The 19,935-nt window shown below is 29.4% G+C and overlaps 1 protein-coding gene across 4 annotated transcripts in view; it reads right to left on the bottom strand.

The window, feature by feature from the left end:
- Window positions 1-19,935, bottom strand: part of LOC129971512 (maltase-glucoamylase-like) — a 124,282-nt gene that overhangs the window by 38,217 nt on the left and 66,130 nt on the right. For all 4 annotated transcript variants that reach the window (XM_056085377.1, XM_056085368.1, XM_056085349.1 and 1 more), the window contains exon 2: window positions 3,744-4,362. In XM_056085377.1, the coding sequence (XP_055941352.1) occupies window positions 3,744-4,319 (576 nt within the window). In that variant the 5' untranslated portion in view covers window positions 4,320-4,362. The remainder of the gene's footprint in view (window positions 1-3,743; window positions 4,363-19,935) is intronic.

Raw genomic sequence — 19,935 nt, 5'->3', positions numbered from 1 at the left:
TTCCGCCTATGCGTGGTGCATAAGACATTTTCAGATGAATTCTTCTACGCAAGAATTCCAATTTCAGCCTTTTTTAGAAGATCAGGTCTTTTTGAGTTCTAGTCACACCCTTTTCGACTGATGTCCCTCTCTCCTCTCTGAATTCTGCCTTCTGGCTATTATCGGAAGAATGTAGAGCGCCCTCACGTGGAGTTAATTAACACATTAATGTTTTTTTTTTTTTTTTTTTTTTTTTTGGAAGCAGCATGAAGGATATTTTGGGACTGACATCATAATTTTGCGTCTATTGAGCTTGCACCTCTTTCTTCAAACTTCCACTCTACTCCAGTAGCAAAATGTTTAGCCCGCAATCTTGCATTTAGTACGCAATAGATAGAATAAACAGCTGATTTTTAAAAAAATCTCATTTTTAATCCGAAGACCTCCGTTCCCGACTCCGAGATTTTGCCATTAGACCATAGCTGCATCTATATTAAAAAAAAAAAAAAGAAAAGAAAAATGTTTCGGAAAATCTCATATTTTGTCCGCGGATTGAGGCGACATTAAACCCATTTAAAACAAGTGTTGTTAGAAGAATGTGGTAAAATATCTTCAGATACCACCAAAAATTGGTCAAAGCGGTGCCACGACGTTTAGAGGCCATTATAAAAGCCAAAAGACATGCAACTAAATACTGACATGTCCTTTCTATGTGAGATATTACAAGGATTTCATTGGTGTATTCTCTATTTTTTCATGCAAAATTTTGCGCATGTTAACTTAAAATGATTCTGAAACTTTTCAATTTAGAAGTTTTCCGTTGATTTTTCTTTATTTTTACTCTAAATTAAAGCATTTGTTTTTTGTAAAAATAAAAACTTCTCGGTAATGTGTTATTTATATTGAAAGTCGGATTTATCAAGTAAAAGTAAGGTGTACTCTCAATTTTTTGAGCCATTGTACGTTAAAAATTTTCAAAAATATAGAGCATTATTAAGTGAGTGAGGAATTGATTCCAAAACATGAAATAAGTCGATCGTTACTGCAAACATGAAATAAGTTAAGTTAGATAAGAGTGAATAACATGGGATTTAATGAATCCTTGAATAAAAAATGCTTAATGGGATTTTAATGATAATTTTTGGCCGTAGATATGCCTTGCTAAATCTAGTATATTTTTAAACAATATATCAGAAGATAAATTACTTTTAAAACTATGTAAAAATCCAAAAGAATTTTTATTTTTAATGTAATAATCTTATTCTTATCCTATAGAGTCAGTTTTTTTATGACATACTCACAAAATCGCTACAGTTGGTATGCTTTATCGCGGATTTTTGAATGAAATGCAAAGGAAGTCTGGGTAGAAAACTGAAATATAGAGAAGAAATATATATATATATATAAATTCTTTTAAATTTTTCGCTGACAGAATACGGAACATTCCTTCCAACGAGATATATCCTAATATATCCAGATGCATAAAAGAAATATTTTTTACACCCTATTTCAGAAAACGTTCAAGATTTATTCTTCGAAGTTACCGTTCCGTCTGCTGACATACAATTTTTTTTTCTTCCCTTTTTTTTCCCGTTCCTGCAAGTTTCATCGGTTTCACACATTTTCCGCCAGAAAGTATGAAAGTATCATTCTGTCAGTTGGTAAAATATGGGTTCTTAAGCCTTTTTTGTTTTTTGAATCATTTTTTCTTCTATTCTTATTCTTCTTTTTACATATATTTATTTTTTCACATATTGTCCCCCTGGATCCCCAGACAAAGCTCGAAATCAAATTACTTTCTTTATTTTTAGTTAAATAAAAACGAAAGAGATCGTGTTAGTTTTGTAAGAATAAATATAAAACGAACGAATAAGAAGTATTTTTAAAATTGTCTGAAGTATATTTTATTATTATAGTATTATAATATATTATCGTCTGAAGTATTACAATAAAAAATAGAATTGATTTCTACTAGTTTGTTTTTCGAAGCTACCGATAATAGATATTTTAAAATAATGAAATTCATAATATTAATAATCACTGATAATGCTTTACTTTCATAAATATTAAAGTATCTTGAGTAATTCTAGAAGTATAGATAATTCAAATTATTGATCAAAATTATTTGATGTGTGAATGAACAGTAAGTAATACTACTACCTCATTTAGAAATGAACCAAACGGTACTAAAACAAAATTGATTTAATAAAAATTTTCCATCGTTAAAAAGTAATTATCGTTTTGAATAATAATAATGTGTATAACATGCAAGATAGATCATGATGTCAATCAAAATATTTTTTTTTTCCATTTAACAGTTTTAGAGAAATAAAAAAAAAGGAAAAATAATAAAAATTGTCTCAGAATTAAATGGCATTCTATTACGAATTTTAATAAATATTTCTTGGATTTGTACACAGTTGTGTAATTATTTTAACTTTTAATTTATTTTTAATTATTTTCTATGCTCTTTGTAGGAGAAAATAAAGCATTGAGTAGAATTTTCTGTATTTCGTACATTCTTTTAATATCTATTTTTTTTAAAAAATTACGTCAAGATTATACATCAAATTTAATTTTCGAAAAAAAAAAATCTCATTAAGAAAATAGCAGTTTTTCTAAAATTTCTTAACTTTTTTAAAGCGGTATAATTAATCTTCTTTTAGCTTTTTTAAAAAGTCTGTTGGTGATTTTATTGCCTTTTTCCAGCAAATGCTTCATATTCACCGCTTAATAAAAACAAATTTTTAATTAAATTTTGAAAAACTTCTCATTTAGGGTTTATTGCGCACTTAAATATAGAAATTTTCATAAAATCTCAGAAATTTCCTCACAGCAGAAATTACACGGATTAACGGGGATTTTAAAAAGAGCTATTTTCTACTAACTTCACATTGAAGCAGTGACCCATTCTGTTATATAAAGATCCAAGATTGTCGATGAATAAAAAAAAAATAACAACTTATGTTTTAAAATAGAGGAAAAATAATAATTTAACAATAGAAATTAGATCTATTTCTTATTTTAAGAAACGTTGTTTATTTAAAAGATTTTAGACAATCAGTAAAAGAGGTATCACAAGAAATTATTCTAAGATTAATAATAAAGGTCTTTAGTTTGAATTCATAAGAAGGTACGATGATGAAATAAAATAAATAAATAAATAATTTCACACCTGAAGTCATAAATAATAATAAATGTATTCACTAGAGATAGAGCTAATCAGAAAGCTCAAGGCCTCTACAAATGGTTAATTTAGGGCAATTAATGTCATTTAAACAGTCAAAACAATTGCGACTAACATTTTCAGCTGAGATGTAGGTCAGCACTTAACTTTCATATTCAAAAGTTTTAACCAGCGAAATATTAAAGAAGCCCTGGAACATTACTATTATATTTTGAGAAATTACTGGAGTAACTTTTGGGTTTTATTTGAATTTTCAGAGAATCTAATTATATGAGAGAAAATTAAGATTCATATATGGGAGAGTATGTCTTAACTATTTAATAATTAAAAGGGGTTACGCTCCCATTAATTAACAAGAATATAATCGTTCGAAATTGCTCGAATCTACATTAGAATTAAATTTCAGAAATGGAAAAAGTCTTAATCATCAACAGTTAATTTTTTTGTTATATCCAGACAGCAGCGTTTTAAACAAATAAATAACGGAGGATAAAAAAAAAGAAAGTTGTCCATAATTAAATTATAAATGAGTTTGTCTGCTTGATTGGCGAAATTATATATGCAGGAAAAAACTCACCTTGATCCTAAGACGATACTTGGTCTGCATTTCAACTTTCATGTGAACCACTTGTATATCGTCACCATATCTGGATGGCGCCGGCACCCGCTGAAGTGGCAAGACAAATCCGTTGAAAATGGGTGTTGTCTTGCCTTCCGAAACGTATCCATAATTCTTTGGGTAAACACAACTAGGCATTTTCTCCTCAGAAGTCGTCATATTGCCTTCTATATCTTCCACCAGATCCGACTTTTCTAGGTAACAGCAGCCTCTAGCTTCACAAGAAGATCTTGTCACAGATGGATCATCCGGATAGCAGTCGAAACGTTCTTCAAGTTTGATCAGTTCAGATGGGCATTCAGGGAACCAATCTGTCTTTTTAGAAAGTGACAAGATATTCTCAGGTCTGCCACTATTGCTCTTGTTGAGAAGGAAATACAGGAGAACCGCAGCTGCTGCTACGAGGATCACACAGATAGTAACCATGCACCAGACTTTGCAGGAGTAAGAAATTAGCTTTTTCCCCGAACAGCAAATTCTTTTCTTGCATTTTGGCACAGGTGTTTGTGGAACTGGAGTATGAGTGTTCGTCATTTTTATTTTATCGGATGGAAGTAAGGTTTCTATCAGCAACTACCTATAGTAACAAAAGAAAAGATGGAAAATGTTGAACGTTTCATATTAAATACATATTTAATTCACTTTTGTAGGTTAGAAGTTTCTTGTAGAAACTACTTACATCAACAAAAAGAGATTGAAAATATTAAATGTATTATATTAAACATTTAAATAATAATAAATGTTTTTTTTAGCAGATATGAACAGAAACAAAGAAAAAGACAGAATAAATTAAATGCTTTATATAAAGCGTAAAAAACAAAAGTTCAATTCATAACCACATTTTGCATCAACCGATTTACTTGAATCTGAATAAAGACAATTGTTCTTGGTTTACACGAAAGACAAATTATTTTTTAAGTAGTGTTATTTTGAAGAAAATAATTTCTTGAATTTGAATTGAACAATTTACAATTCTGTCTTTGATAATTTTTTTAAAAATATGAATTAAATTTGCTTATAAAATAGCAGAAGTATGGTTTTCAGTGTTAACTCACATATCTCATGTGATAAATAATACATTATTAAGGACACTAACAGATCTTAAGGTATATGTATAAAATATTATTCAATTAATTTTGCTTAATGGTATTCATATTTTTTATTGGTGAAAAATACATTTGGTTTAAAGGTCCATTAATGAAATACATATTTTTTACTTTCTTTTACTGAAAGTATAGAAAAAAAATTCTGTAATAGCAGCAAAGAAAAAAAAAGTTCCAAGAATTTGGAAAACGTCTATTCTTTAGACCTCCCTAAGAGCAATAATATTTTTTGAAACTAATTGTTTTGGAATATGACCACTTAACAACAAAAAAAGCTAGATGAATGAAATTCGTTACGTAATCTTTACACTAAAATTTCAGTTTTTCATCAATTTTTTTCATCAATTGATGGTATGTGGACTCTGTTCTTGTGCACGTGAATATAATAAATAAAAAAGCACAACGAGGCAGATGAATGAATTTTAATATGATTTTTTATACGATTGTGCATCTGTATTAAATTTTATATTCAGTCGATCAAAGAGAAGAATACAGAAATACATACTAGATCTTTTCCCTATGTGACAAAGTTAAACAAAAGAAGGAAGAAAAGAGCCTCACTATGAAATATATGGAGACAAAAACACTGCCTCTATTTCTTCTTTTAACTATATAAAGATTACTCAAACATTTCTGCATCTATTGTGGGCATATGAAGATTCTAGCATTATAAATAATTGTTATAAATGTTCCAAAGATGTTTATTTCTATCAGCATTTATTTTAATTTAGACAACAGCTCCTTTCGGCTGACTACACTGTTTCTCGAATATTATGAAAATAAATCGGTATTGTTATTTTATTTTCATTAAAATACTAATAAATAACTAATCCTTTCACGAATAATGGGCCCATTTGGAACAAATTTTATTTAATTCTCATCGGTAATATTTAATGTAAATATGACTTTATATTTTATTTAATAATATTTAATGCAAATTTTTGGAAATTTATTAAGGTTTCTTTAGTAAATTTCTAAATAAAATAGTACAGGGAAAATTTATAAACATATAAGAGTAAATAATTAGCCTTTAAATTGTTGAACTCTCTCTTATAGGAACATATTTAAAATTTAGAACTCACGTAATTATTTAAAAAATTTAAAAGAGCTATCATACACAAATTGTTTTATTTAATTCATTTCAGTACTGTCGAAATTAATGTAAAATGATAGATAATATAGATATACATTATTACATTAAATGGATTGATATAATTTGTCTTTAATTCATCTGATTGGATTTTTCCTTTGCTACTTTTCATATGTTAACCCAGAAAATAACACATTTATCTTTTTAACATAATAATGTTTTCAACCTGTTCTACATACTAAACGTTGTACCATGTTAAAATCATTTAAAATACTGAATAGGATTGTTGAATTAATGCTACCAAAGTATTCAATTAACTATTTCTTGGACAGTTCTAAACATTGTAATTAGATCTTTAATCGATTTTAAAGCAATCGAAATGTTAATGATTTCCTTCAATAACTTCGAAGCATATCATAACTCCAAAAGCCTATATACACCAACTTAAAATTCTAAAATTTACTTTACAGTTAAAATATGAAATTCTTTTCTTAAATTCTAATAATAATTTCAAAATTTAAAACTCAATGGCTAATATAATATATTTTAACTTTTAATTTTCTCAAATGAAGTCCGTTTTATTGAGGAGTCAGTTTTCACAATGTAATTTTTAATAAAATAAGTATATTTACATTTCCAAAATATTAAATTTAAAAACATGCTTGCATACTTCTTCTTAAATTTAATGGAAGTATCTCGTATGCTGCATTATTTTAATATCATTTTATGCGTTTGTAAATTTAAGGAAATATCCCAGAAGAGCAGACAATAAAATAAATAATGTTTTTTTTTTTTTTTTGGCGTGATAATAATTTTACGTCAACACTTTTTAAAAAACTGAGTTGTGCAAAAATCCAAGAATATAAAATGTTTATCAGCATTTTACATTTCCTGCTACAATATTTTGGACTAGAGGCTTCTTTTTTTGTATGTAAATACATGTTTTATTTCTATACATTTTTTTCTTCAATTTTAATAATTTTTTCTAAAAATTAAATTTGATACACAATCTGTAACAATATTTTTAACTATTACTAAATCGAAAATAATTTCATTGCTCCATCAAAGCGTTCAATTGCGCGTTTACGCTCATGTTAAAATTAAGATTTAGAAAGTTTTCTCGGAACGTTGATTCGGAAGTAGGATTTCCAATTCCGGTTTTATTTCGTAATTTACACACTTTTCAATTTACACACGAAGTAATTTGTAGCAAATAGATTTCAATGAATGCACATTTTCAGTCTTATTAAAGAAAAATTTTAGTCTTAAAGAAGGAAAATTTTTAATGAATACATTTCATGTTAACAGTTTAACGATCAGAAAAGCCAATATTTCGAGAGGGCAAATTGGTTGTCAATGGATTTTAAAAATTCTTAAAATATTCTTTTAAAAGTATCCTAAAAAAATTGTAAATGTATGTGTAGTGATTTGTTGTAAATTGATTTAATAAAATTATTATTTTTCAGTTTATCAAAAACAAGTGAAATCTTAAATAAATGAATTCCATATAAATAGTTTAACAGCCAAGGAAACCTATATTCTAAGTTGAACAAGCTAGACGCCAAAGGAGGCTACTTGTAAATAAATTTGATATACTTGGCGATTTTTCATAAATCATATTCATGCAACGCACGACTTTTTACTGCATTATACTGAAGTCTATAGTAAAATTAATCATAAAAAAACAATAAACATCTTTACAAAATTGCCTGAAAACTCATAAGCTGATTTCAAGTATATAGTTGTCAAGTATATTGTAAAGTTTGTAATAAATTTGATATAAGTAAGATAGAGAGATTCTCTAGATTAGATGAATTCGAAATTAAATTTACTTATGCAAATTAAATTTAAAGGCAGGAAAGGGTGTAAATTAAAAAGGAAAGGATATAAATTAAATTTAAAGGAACATTAAGATGACTGTCTTTTTCATGTTTTGCGTATCTAATAGTAAAAAGTATAAGATTATTTCCTATTAAGATAGACCTGTATATGAAAACCTCTTCGTAATAACGTATTTTCCTCCTGTTATGTTATTGCCCAGTTTTATATATATCATAAAAAGCCTCATATCATTGTTTTTACCAATGATTGTTTACCGGAAATGGTCTCCTAAAAACTTTCTCGCATGCTCTTTAATAAACTTATCACGCCAGAGAAACCCTTGGGCATTGGCGTAAAATAGTTAAGAAATATTCACTTTTGGCAGGAATTTAGCAACGTGTCATCCTTGGCGAGTTATTTGGCGATTAGTTCTTGGCATGCGATTAATTGTATCCAAAAATCGAATTTGTGTTTTAGACTTCTTTCTCTCAATCGATTAAAACAAAAATTTAACACAAAACTGCACTTGTAAACATAAAATCCCATACCAAATTCGATATATTTAAGTCATAGTGAAATATTTTCGCCATGACTCAAAATATTGAGTTTACTTGTTTCGAATATTGAGTTACCTGTTTCTGAAAGTACAGACCGACAAACAGTCAACCCCGTTGTTGGTTTCCCTCAAACTTTGACAGATTTCTACACTACAGATGTTAAATCAGTGTACTGAATTTCATCTATCCAGCTCTCTTCGTTTTTTAATTATCGTGTTAACGTACGTATATTCAAATAGCCGAACAGAATAGATCCTCTGAATAGATATTACTCAAAATTTGATAGAAATCTGTAAGTTTGATGTAAAGACCATATACCAAATTTCAACCGTCTAGCTCAAATCATTTTTGAGTTATCTTTGTCACAGACAAACAGGCGGACGGACAGGCATTTTTTTAAAATGTGTTTTACGAACTTAGGGAGATCTGAAACTTGAAGATTCATCAAAATCTCGATTTCAAAATTTTTTAAGATTACCATATTTTCTACGTATACTACATATATATATACTACGTATACGAGAAAGTAATAAACTTCCGATAAATTGTTTTTGCGAATTTAAATAAACGATGAGTATATATATATATATATATATATATATATATATATATATATATATATATATATATATATATATATATTTCGTTTATGTAAACAGTTTTGAAATAAATGAATATTCGATTTAAAGATAAAATAATGTGTGAACTCGTTTCATTGTTGACTTCAGGATAAAAGAAAGTGAATTTTATATTCCAAGACATAATGGATAAACATAAATTCTATCTAATTTAATTTTTACGACGGAATAATTTTTTTTGTGTATTAAGTTAATTAAAATGCATTCGAAAAAAATATTAAAATTTTTTATAACAATTTAATATACTCTAAACATTTTTAAAATTATTATACTTCTATTTATAAGACATTTAAATGAACGTGATATAAGAAATTTAATTTTTGTAGGATTTTATTTTTAATAATACACAGCAATAATTTATAAAATACATTAGAATAAAACTAATTAAATGAAATTTCGATCGTTATCTACCGACGTTTAAAATTTCAGAGAAGGATTTATATATACAACAAACATCCCTCCCTCCTCCTCCTACGATAGACTCTATGCTTCGTTTTAGTTCTTTGACTTTTGTGGATGTACCTGTAATAAATATCTCAAAATTATTCGTAATTTCCATTACAAGAAAGAGATAATTGAAGAAGATAAACGACAATTGTTTGTAATGTTTAGTGCGCAAGGAAATTATCTCCGAAAATTAATGTATCTCATAAAATTGCTAATAAAGATTAATATGCACAAGTTGCAGTTAATGGGCTTCCCTTTATTTGATGCCATTGGTCATTACTCATCATTACAGAAAATGATAATACAAGTACTGTTAAAGCATAAAGGGTATGATAATACAACACCTTGAAAAATTAAAAATATTTTGAAGAAATGCACATTATACGAAAGTTTAAAGAATGATTTAAGTGGCAAATGTTTAATTTATTTTTATACTAGCCGCCTATGGCGACCAGCCGGTTCGCCAATCTTAATGTTCGTTAAAATTTTAATAATTAAATATTTTATGCAATTCCTACTTTAATAGCTTCTTCATCAAAATATTTTAAAACTTCAAATTTTGATAGTCATATAATTAATTCACTCATAATATTATAAAAGCCTTCAGTCATAACGTAATATGCATCTTTATAATTTTCTGTTAGCTCCCGTAGAATTTATACTTTAAATTAAAGTGGAAAGGATTAATCTGCAATTAATACAATAATATTTTTTACTGAAACAAAGTATTTTTTTGTAATATGATTAGTGAAAATAGAGTCACTGAGCGTTTAAACTTTATGGGCACTAAAGAATATCTTTCTTAATTTACGTAATATTTCAAGTATTTGTCAACAAAATTTTCTCAGATTCATCATGACCAGATCGATTAATTAACAATGCTTAGTTTTAATTGCATCAAACACTAAGAAAATAAAATGAATCTTTTAAAATAATCGGTCGAAAACAGGTTAAAAAAAAACTACTTAAAAACGATGTACTTAAAACTATAAGCATATACAAAAAATATATAACTAACATAAATGCAATTTAATTACAAAAGCACGCAACTAACCTAAAAATAATTTAAATCCAGTCCGCATCCGTTGTTAATAATTTTCAACAATCAGAACACAATGCGCATGCGTGAATTTTCTTCGCCAGTTACGGTAACGAAAATGCGTGAATTTTTCTACGCCAGTTGGGGTAACGCTATGCAGATTAGTTTAATTTCCTTTACTCTGTTTTATTTTAATTCAAAAGTACTTCAGAATGAATCTGAAAGATAGATTCATTAACAATGTTTAATTTTAAATGCATCAAACATTAAGAAAATAAACAGAATCGTTTCAAATAATCGGCCGAAAAATCTTAAGCCTAACCTCATTAGAGTGGGGGAAAAAAACTGAAGCCTTACTCATTTGGCGGCGGGGAAAATTAAAGGAGTTTTTGGCGGGAAAGTTAGTTTTTAATTAATAATTAAAATTCTAATTAAAAATTTTAAAAAAGGGACCCCAGGTGCACATTTCCGACCTCCAAGTTATACATGTACCAAATTTGGTAGCTGTAGGTCAAACGGTCTGGCCTGCAGAGCGCCAACACACACACACACACACACACACACACACACACACACACACACACACACACACACACACACCACACACACACACATACACACACACACACACACACACACACACACACACACACACACATTGAGCTTTATTATAAGTATAGATTATATGAATTCAAATTTTAATAAAATTCAGCTTTCATTCAATAAAATTCCATAGAAACAAATTTTATAAAATATTCGTATTTTCCTATCATTCCACTTTTCTTATAAGAAAGAAAAATTAATTTAACATAATTAAAATATTATTTTAGAATCAAAATGTTATTAGTATATGCAGAATAACCTCTTTTCTAGCTACGCAAGATTTTAAAGTCCGCTCCCCATGGATTCTGTTTTTCTAATTAAGCAAAAACATACAAAACGTGTTTTTCAAATTGAGTGTAATTTCATCCAAACATGATTAATAATGATATATTTTCAGACGTATTTAATATTTATCTTTAAACATGAATTTTTAATAAAATTTAGTTTTATACAAAGACAGTGTTTAGGCCACAAATCCACTCTTTATAAATCAAACATGCTTGATTTCGTTCATTTCAGTTTGGTGATAACCAAAATGACTTCGCTTCAAACATTCGAACCACTTTATATGATGATAACACTAAGGTAATGGAGTAATCTAGCATGTGCTATCAATGGAGAGTTTGACATAAGACAAATTGTAACACTCTCCGGAAACCGGGAAATTGCAAACACCGTGATAAAATTTGTAGAGGAAGTTAAATTTGACTTTTCTGGATTCATGATATTATCAATGTTTCAGCGTTTAAATCTCAATTTAGAAAATCTGAAAAAGATTTCTCTATAGGTAAGAAGATGGTTGTATTACAATTTTATGTAATATCAATCTAGTTAATTATTTTTTATTAATGTTATATTATCGTGTTTAGTGACTAATTAGTTCGTCACTAAATCGTCACAGATTGGTTATATTTAATTTTTGTTAAATCGTTTGGATATAAGTTCTTATACACTGGTGTGGAAAACTTAAGCAACAATGTAAATTTTAAGCATATAGCCATGAAATTGCCGAAAAGGAGTTATTGCGATCAGAACAATGAACAAGAAATTCAGTAGAAAGGTGATACGTATGCAAATGTCAGGAACAAAATGTCATAGGTGACGTAAGTGTACGCAAAACGCGTGCGGCCGGAGCACGCAGATGAATACTACGAAGGAAGAAAGAATGGATAAGCAATTAAAGACATTCGGTGCAAGTGAAAGTTAGTTCTTTAGTGAAATATGGCTAGAAGAAATCACCTGGACAACTTCACACGTGGAAGAATGATCGGAAAGCTGGAGGAGGAGCGTAGTTTGATCAGTGTAGCTGAAGTGTTCGAAATCAACTATAGTGTAGTTTCGCGCGCTTGGAAAGCCTTTTAAACCATAGGTACAGCTGCTAGAAACGTTAGTGGTGGCCGCCCTAGGAAAATAACTGCAGTAGATGATCGATATATCGTCAGGCAGGCGAAAAAAGGCCGATACCAGTCAGCAAGTGCCATTGCTCAGCAACAAGGCAGCAAGTGATGCGGTTTACTATGGCCAAACGCCTTCACAAAGGTGGCCTATTCGCCCACCACCCTGAACGCTGTATCCCTTTGAAAGCTGGCCATCGGTGGTACAGTTTAGAGTGGTGTAAAGAGCACAAAAACTGGACATCTCATCAATGGAGTAGTGTCCTCGTTACAGACGAGAGTCGTTTCAGTGCCACAAGCGAATCTCAATGCCAGTTGATTTGGAGAGAGGTCGGGACTCGGTTTCATCCCAGAAACATCACGGAAAGAGACCGTTACGGTGGCCATGGAGTTGTCCTCTAAGGAGGCATTATGCTGAACTGGCCGACTGAGCTCCACGTTTTCGACGAAGGTTCTGTAACCGGAGGTCGCTATTGTAGGGAGATGATCCTTCCCCATGTGTGTCTGTTTCGAGGTGCTATTGGACCAGACTTCGTTTTTATGGATGACAATGCACGGCAACACCGGATGCTGATGTTCAGCAGCTACTGGAAAGTGTAGATATCACTCGAATGGATCGACCAACGTCCTACCCTGATTTAAATCCCATAAAGCATGTGTGGAATGCTTTGGGGAGACGAATTGCGGCATGATTATATCCTCCGGGGAACACCCAACAACTGAAACAGATGCTGATTGAGGAATGGACAATGTTACCTCAAGAATTGATGGACAATATGGTGCTGTGTATGGAGAGACAGTGAGAAGCAATCATTGCAATAAGGGTAGGGAATATCCCATGCTAAGCAACATCTGCTTGTTGTTCTTCCTCTTGAACAGCCAATCATGTGTAAAAATACTATGAGTTCAAAAAAGCCTTTTTTTTATTTGATTTCATACTATATGAATCGCATTCAATTTTGCGCAACTATGATTTCGACATCATCAACGGTATAAAATGCTTTCTCTGATTTCTGAATTTCATGTCTCTCAGATGATTTCTTGTGGAATTATGGCAAGAAACACACCTGTTGCTTCCGTTTTGCACACCACTGTATACGATTCCGTCAATTGTTAGACATTAAAGAAGTGTAATTTTTACTTTTCGTGCATATGTTCTGTTCAATGAGAACATGAATCTTTCTAATGGAGACCAATCCGATGGCATAATATAGCTATTGAAAACATGTTTTTGTTCCATCGATTTTCAAACTTTCGCAATATAGTAACTCCATTTTCTTATTCGCCATGCAAACTAAATTGATATTAATCATAATAATTCTTCTATAGCTTTCAACAATGGAAGAAAAGCAAGCGATTAAATATTTGATGAAATAACGAACACGATTAGAATTTTGGTGCAGCAATAAAACATATTGTTGAAAATGAAACAAAAAATATTTTTAAAAAATTGGCAAATATCTATGTAAAACTTGATTGACTATTAAACTGGCATTATTAAAAAAGATAATTTTTAAAATTGTGAAACGGTGTAAAATTACTTTTTGTCCAACAGTATTTTTGGAAATTAACGAGGAAAAACGTCAAAATTCGGCTTGATTTATAATTAATTAATATCTTAATCAAAATATGAAGGGAAAAAAATCTGTCCGAGATGCACGCTCCCATACTCCAAGGTATACATGTTCCAAATTTGGTAGCTATACATCAAATAATCTGGCATGTTCAGGAAATTAACGATAAAAAACGTCAAAATTCGGCTTGATTTATAATTAATTAATATCCTAATCAAAATATGAAAGAAAAAAATCTGTCCGAGATGCACGCTCCCATCCTCCAAGGTATACATGTTCCAAATTTGGTAGCTATAGATCAAATGATCTGGCATGTACAGCGCCAACACACATTCATCTTTCTTATTAGAAGAGATTTCGACCCCCCCCCATTTGTTTTCTAGTTTTTTGCCTAAATTTCAATATAAAAAGAATGATGCAAAATCGCATAGTTATTCGCAGGAAATACGTTTAAAATTTAATTCAACAACAATCTTGAAGTAAGGATCGCATGTCAAATTTCATCCATTCATCACTTTGCACATAAAGAATGTGTCCTAATTTTGATGAATTCCAAAAATGACTTTCACAAGATTCATAGATGTAAAAAAATCTCGAGGTTCATTCCTCAAAATCTCAAGGTCAAATTTTTTGATGATTACAATAGTAAGTACAGGAGAAGGTAAAAATCAACTTGGATTTGAGCAAATCCAAATTAAGTATTCCAACTACTGTACATAAGGATTACGGATCTAACATTCTGCCTCGAGAAAGTTGTGTAAACAAAAACAGCTTTCAGTTCATCTTCCACAAGAGATATTTTGTGAGGATAAACTGAAGAAAAAGAGCGTGTGTTCTTATTCTTAACTTCATTGATAAGACTAGCCTTAAATCTCCACTCTCTTGCACAAGCTTTGCCCATAAGCTTATTCAGGCATATAAAAATAAATTGTACCGTCAACTCTATCGACCTACAAGCTGTACAATAACAATGGTAGTCAGAGGCATCCAGCAGTAAAAGCCAAAGAAATGCTTTGCATAAAATAACTCTCCCGTCATGGACGAGTGATTCGAAATTTCTACTTCCTACAATTGATGGCATCGGATTAATACAAACATGCAATTTATATAACGTGAGAAACGTACATCTGGCAATACTCACCACAACAAACCTTTTTATGGCTAATTTATAATGAATGGAATTGTTTCTAATATAATTAGGCTGCTGGCCATTACGTTATAAACTACCTGTTGCAAGGTAATGGGGTCAGGGTATGGTCATTGACAGGCTACTTTGTTGTAATTAGAAGAAGATTTATTGCCAAATGTGGTAGATTGCCAATTTTGATTTTGATAGTAGTATTTCATCTGAAGCACGAAAAAGTTTTTTTTTAATGGCATTTAAGGTTCAACGAACTTTAGAGTCTTGATTGAAAATACAACTATTTACTATAGTTATAAAAATACGCTCTAATTTTTATTCAAATTCCATAATAATTTTAGTATAAATTTTCATGATTTTAACTTGAGACTCATCCTTACTTCACAAGCTATGAGACTAAAAATAAATTTCAAAATGAAAACGTAGTTCCAAGTTATATTTTCATTTACATTATATGCATTAGACATACATAAAGTGCATGTGCATTTTTTACATTATACATACAAATATATATACATACAACTTATGAAATAAAAAAGTGGAAGCAAAAAGTTAATATCGCAGTTAATGTCTAAAGAAGGTAATTTTTACATAAATGTTAAAATTAATGTGTAATAAAAAAATACTCAATTGAAAGATTTGATGAAACAACAAAAATAGTTTGAATTTCAGTATTATAATAAATAATTAGCAGATTGTGTATCAAATTTAATTTAAAAAATTATTAAAATTAGAAAAAATTTCGTACAGAAATGAAATTAATATCATTAATTAGGAAATTTTCTGAGTTTTAAAATAATATAAAAGTAACTTTTGAGGAAGATATAGCTGAAAAACATAAAACATTTTCTTGATTATTAATTAACTAACGTTTTAATCAACTTTTGGAATTTGAAAAGTTGACATTGTTTTCTTATTCTTTTGAAGAACAAATGTAATAAATTTCATTAAGTTCGGACAAAGTAGAAATTTTTTTATGAAGGTATGCAAAGGGCATTCATCTTTAAATATATAGATTTTTATAACTGATTTGAAAAGCAAGCAATTTTAAAAAATAAAATATATGTTTACGGCCAGTTCAACTAATGACAAACCAGATCAGTCCAGGATGATCTATATCTTAATAATTCCTTGAATTTTGATCATAGGGCAGGGAACAAAATGTAATTCTTATTATTGGATATATTGCGATATTTTAATTTATTTTACTACATTATACAGAAATAAAAATGCTTTTTTCTTTATGCAAACAATCTTTTTTTTTCTTTTTTTTTTGCAATTATTTCTTCGTAAAGAAATTTTGAAGAAAGTGCCCAAATTTTAATTTTATTCCAAAAATAATTTTTTATTTTTATTTTGTATATCCAAAAGTTTGATTCTAGATTTTAATCAAATATTTGATCAATTTGGATTACATTTTTAAAAAAATTATTTTCTTCCATGGTTTTAAAGGGATGGTCGACTTAGAACTTAGCAAATAATGAGCAAAATAAAAATCCTATCTACCAAATACCTGATCTGTGAATAAAATAATGCTAAAACATTTATTGTTAAATAAAGTAATTTTTAATGGATACAAGAGAATAAGAACGTTTATAATGAATTTTTCTAAAGACGATTTTTTTTCTTGTCAGATTTAAATGCGTTTAAAGTACTCTATATGTTTTAATTGCTGAAAAAATACGATAAAATTTATAATAAGGAGGACTGTTTTACATTAAAATAAATCTGGGTATGCATTTTAAATTACGATTTTTTTTAGATAATTCAATATCAATTATTAAAATTGGTAATTTAAAAATACAAAATATCAAATATAATAAAAATTTAATATTTATGCATAAAATAAAGTTACATAAAATTTTCTGCATGAAACTATAAAAATGTCTTGTTTTGTTCAGAATGCTTTTTTTTCCTGAATGAAATCCTTTACTTAATTCACGTTCAAGATCTAGAACAATCTGGTCATCATAGCGATATCTAAGAAAGGAAAAAAATATGTTGGAACGCATTTAAAGCTCATAAACGTTCAAAAGAAGGTTTTACCGAAATATAGCAGTGCAAGCTTAAAAAATTATTAGTTTTTATCTTGCTCATTTTATTTTAATTGTGTCATTTTCACATAATACTGCATCTTCATGTTGACCAATTACAGAAATTAGACTCTTAGAAGTGTAGGAAAGTCAGATGCCCAAGCAGCTTAAAAGATAAAATAATTTTTTAAAGTTCGAATTTAAGTGATAGGGGTGTAAAGAGCTTTAAAAAATGTGGATAAATTGAATTTACTATATAAACGTGTATGTGTAGAGAAAATTTCATAATTCTGTCGGCAACTTAAAAAAAAACAAAAACGTAATGTTGGTCGCCGTTTTATTAAGCAAAGCAATATTAAATATTTGGAACGTTATAAGGATGATGTTGCTTTTGAAGACTGAAATTAAGGAATTGGAATTAATTAGAACTAAGGTAAAACGACAAGATAATGAGAAAGACATAATAACCAGAAGTGCACTAAAATGGTTGTACTGTATTTCTTCATAATTCTATACCTGTCAACAAGACTGCTTTGGTTTACAAGATAATTGCTGAGTCACAATGTTTAGCGAAGAATGCATAGACGCCCTGGGCAACAATTTTCGTGAAGGAGAGGGCGCCAATTAGATAAGCCTATCAATAATACTTGAATTTTTAATGCCAAATATAATATATATTTATACGCCAGTAAAAAAGGAATAAAATGCTACCATCTCGCCATCATCGTTTTTTCAGGCCATTTAATGCATAATTTGAACAAAGAAGGCAAACACTCTTGCCACAAAAACAGAAAACGATCGCCAAAAAAGCATCGCCAACTTACAGACTAGATTATTCAGATGTATGAACAATAAAAGGCAGTGATCAAAAGAGGTGTTATCTCATACAATCTAAAAAAAAGACTGATCTGAAGATTAAGAAAATTCTTTAATGATAGACCATTCAATGTTTACAAACAATCAATCTTGGATATTCGCGTATCAATCACTTCTGGAATTGGAAGGTCAATATCACAATAGCGTGCAAACAGCCGAGGTGCAAATTTACAGCCAATTAAAAATTAATAGAAAAACAGAGATGCTTCTCTCACAGACTTCAATACAAATAATGTTTGTTTTAAAATGATAAGAACACAGTAGAGGGGTGAGGCGAGAATCTGATAGCATTTTTTTCCACTTAATAGAACTGCCGTTAATGACGATTTGATAATTCTTTTTCCGGAGCAGAACAGAATATATTATTTTTTCTTTTAGTGTAATTCATTATATGACCTCAAGATTGAATCATTCGATTTACAAAATATAAATTGCATGTGACATGAATTAAACAAGTGAGAGAATCGTAATGTATCAAGAGTGATCTGGAAACACACTATGCTTATTTTTATAAAACCCAAGGCATTTGTTTTCTAAAAAATAAAGTCAAATGAATTCTGAGACAACTTTTCCTTATAAAAATGAATCCTAATTCTTCTTATAAAAATGAATCCTAATTCTTTTTAAATAAACTTAAAACAATAAAACATCTAATCGATTGTTGGCCTTGCTTGCCTAGTGGAAAATTTGATACCATTCTTACCAGATTAAGAATTGGCCATACACGGCTCAGACATAAACATTTGCTGTTGGGGGGAACCCGCACCCCGATGTACAGCATGTCAGTGTCCTATGACGGTTCTTCACATTTTAATAGAATGTCCACAATTTAACAATGAACGAATTCGCTACTTTCACTCTCCTCAAATTAAATTAAAAGATATTCTTCATAAAGTACCCCATCCCCACCTTTTTACCTTTTTAAAAATGATTGGCTTTTACTTTTCGATTTGATTCTTAAATAACTTTTAGATTCTGTTTTACCATGCTCTTACGTTTTGTAGATTTTACAGGTTGACAAGTTCAGGAAAATGATGCAATTTAGAAAGAAATTTTTAAACCTTTAAAATAGGATTAATCTTACCATATGTTTGGCGCAGTTTAATCAAAAATGGTTCTTGCGCCAATAAACTTCATCAACCAACCAACCAACCTAATTCTTTTCGTACTAACACTCGTTTTATTATTTGCATATTTTTAAACAGCGAATGCCACTATTTCTAATGAAATGCTCAGATCAGAAGATATTTTCTATCGCATTTCTATTTGTTTTTACAAAGGAGTTTTCAGATTTTAACTATTTGTGAGTTTTTATTCTTAAGATGCAGGAATTAAAATTGGGTGTGTGCATGGGATGTATATGTGTATGGTATTCGAAAAAGCAACAAAAACCGAAGTTTTATTTTTAAATTACAAAACTGAAGAATAGTAAGACGTCAGATTGCTAACAAATAAAATAATTTTAACTCCATCTGAGTATCATATATAGTTTATATCAACAAAGACTGGGAATCAAAGGTTTGTGATAAAAGAGAAATGTATCTGTGGTCAGAGACTTTTTGATAGAGAATCTTTTTATCAGAGACCTTGGTGACCTGCAAGTGACTTAAATTCTAAAGTTAATTTAGCGCCATTAGACCTAGAACTATGAAATATAACAAAAACATACTTTAGAATGTGGGATTCTGCACGTCAGAAAGACTATTTTTGAAATTTTAATTAATTATGAATTTTGAGAGGTTTTCCTTGATTATGTCTAGCAATATTACACAAAGAGAATTTTAAATAATTTAAAAAATAAAAAAATACGTTTTTAACATTTGCTTAATTTAGT

This window comes from Argiope bruennichi, chromosome 1 (genome assembly GCF_947563725.1).
Source record: "Argiope bruennichi chromosome 1, qqArgBrue1.1, whole genome shotgun sequence".
Lineage (NCBI taxonomy): Eukaryota > Metazoa > Arthropoda > Arachnida > Araneae > Araneidae > Argiope > Argiope bruennichi.
This window is presented reverse-complemented; position numbering and strand designations above follow the sequence as displayed.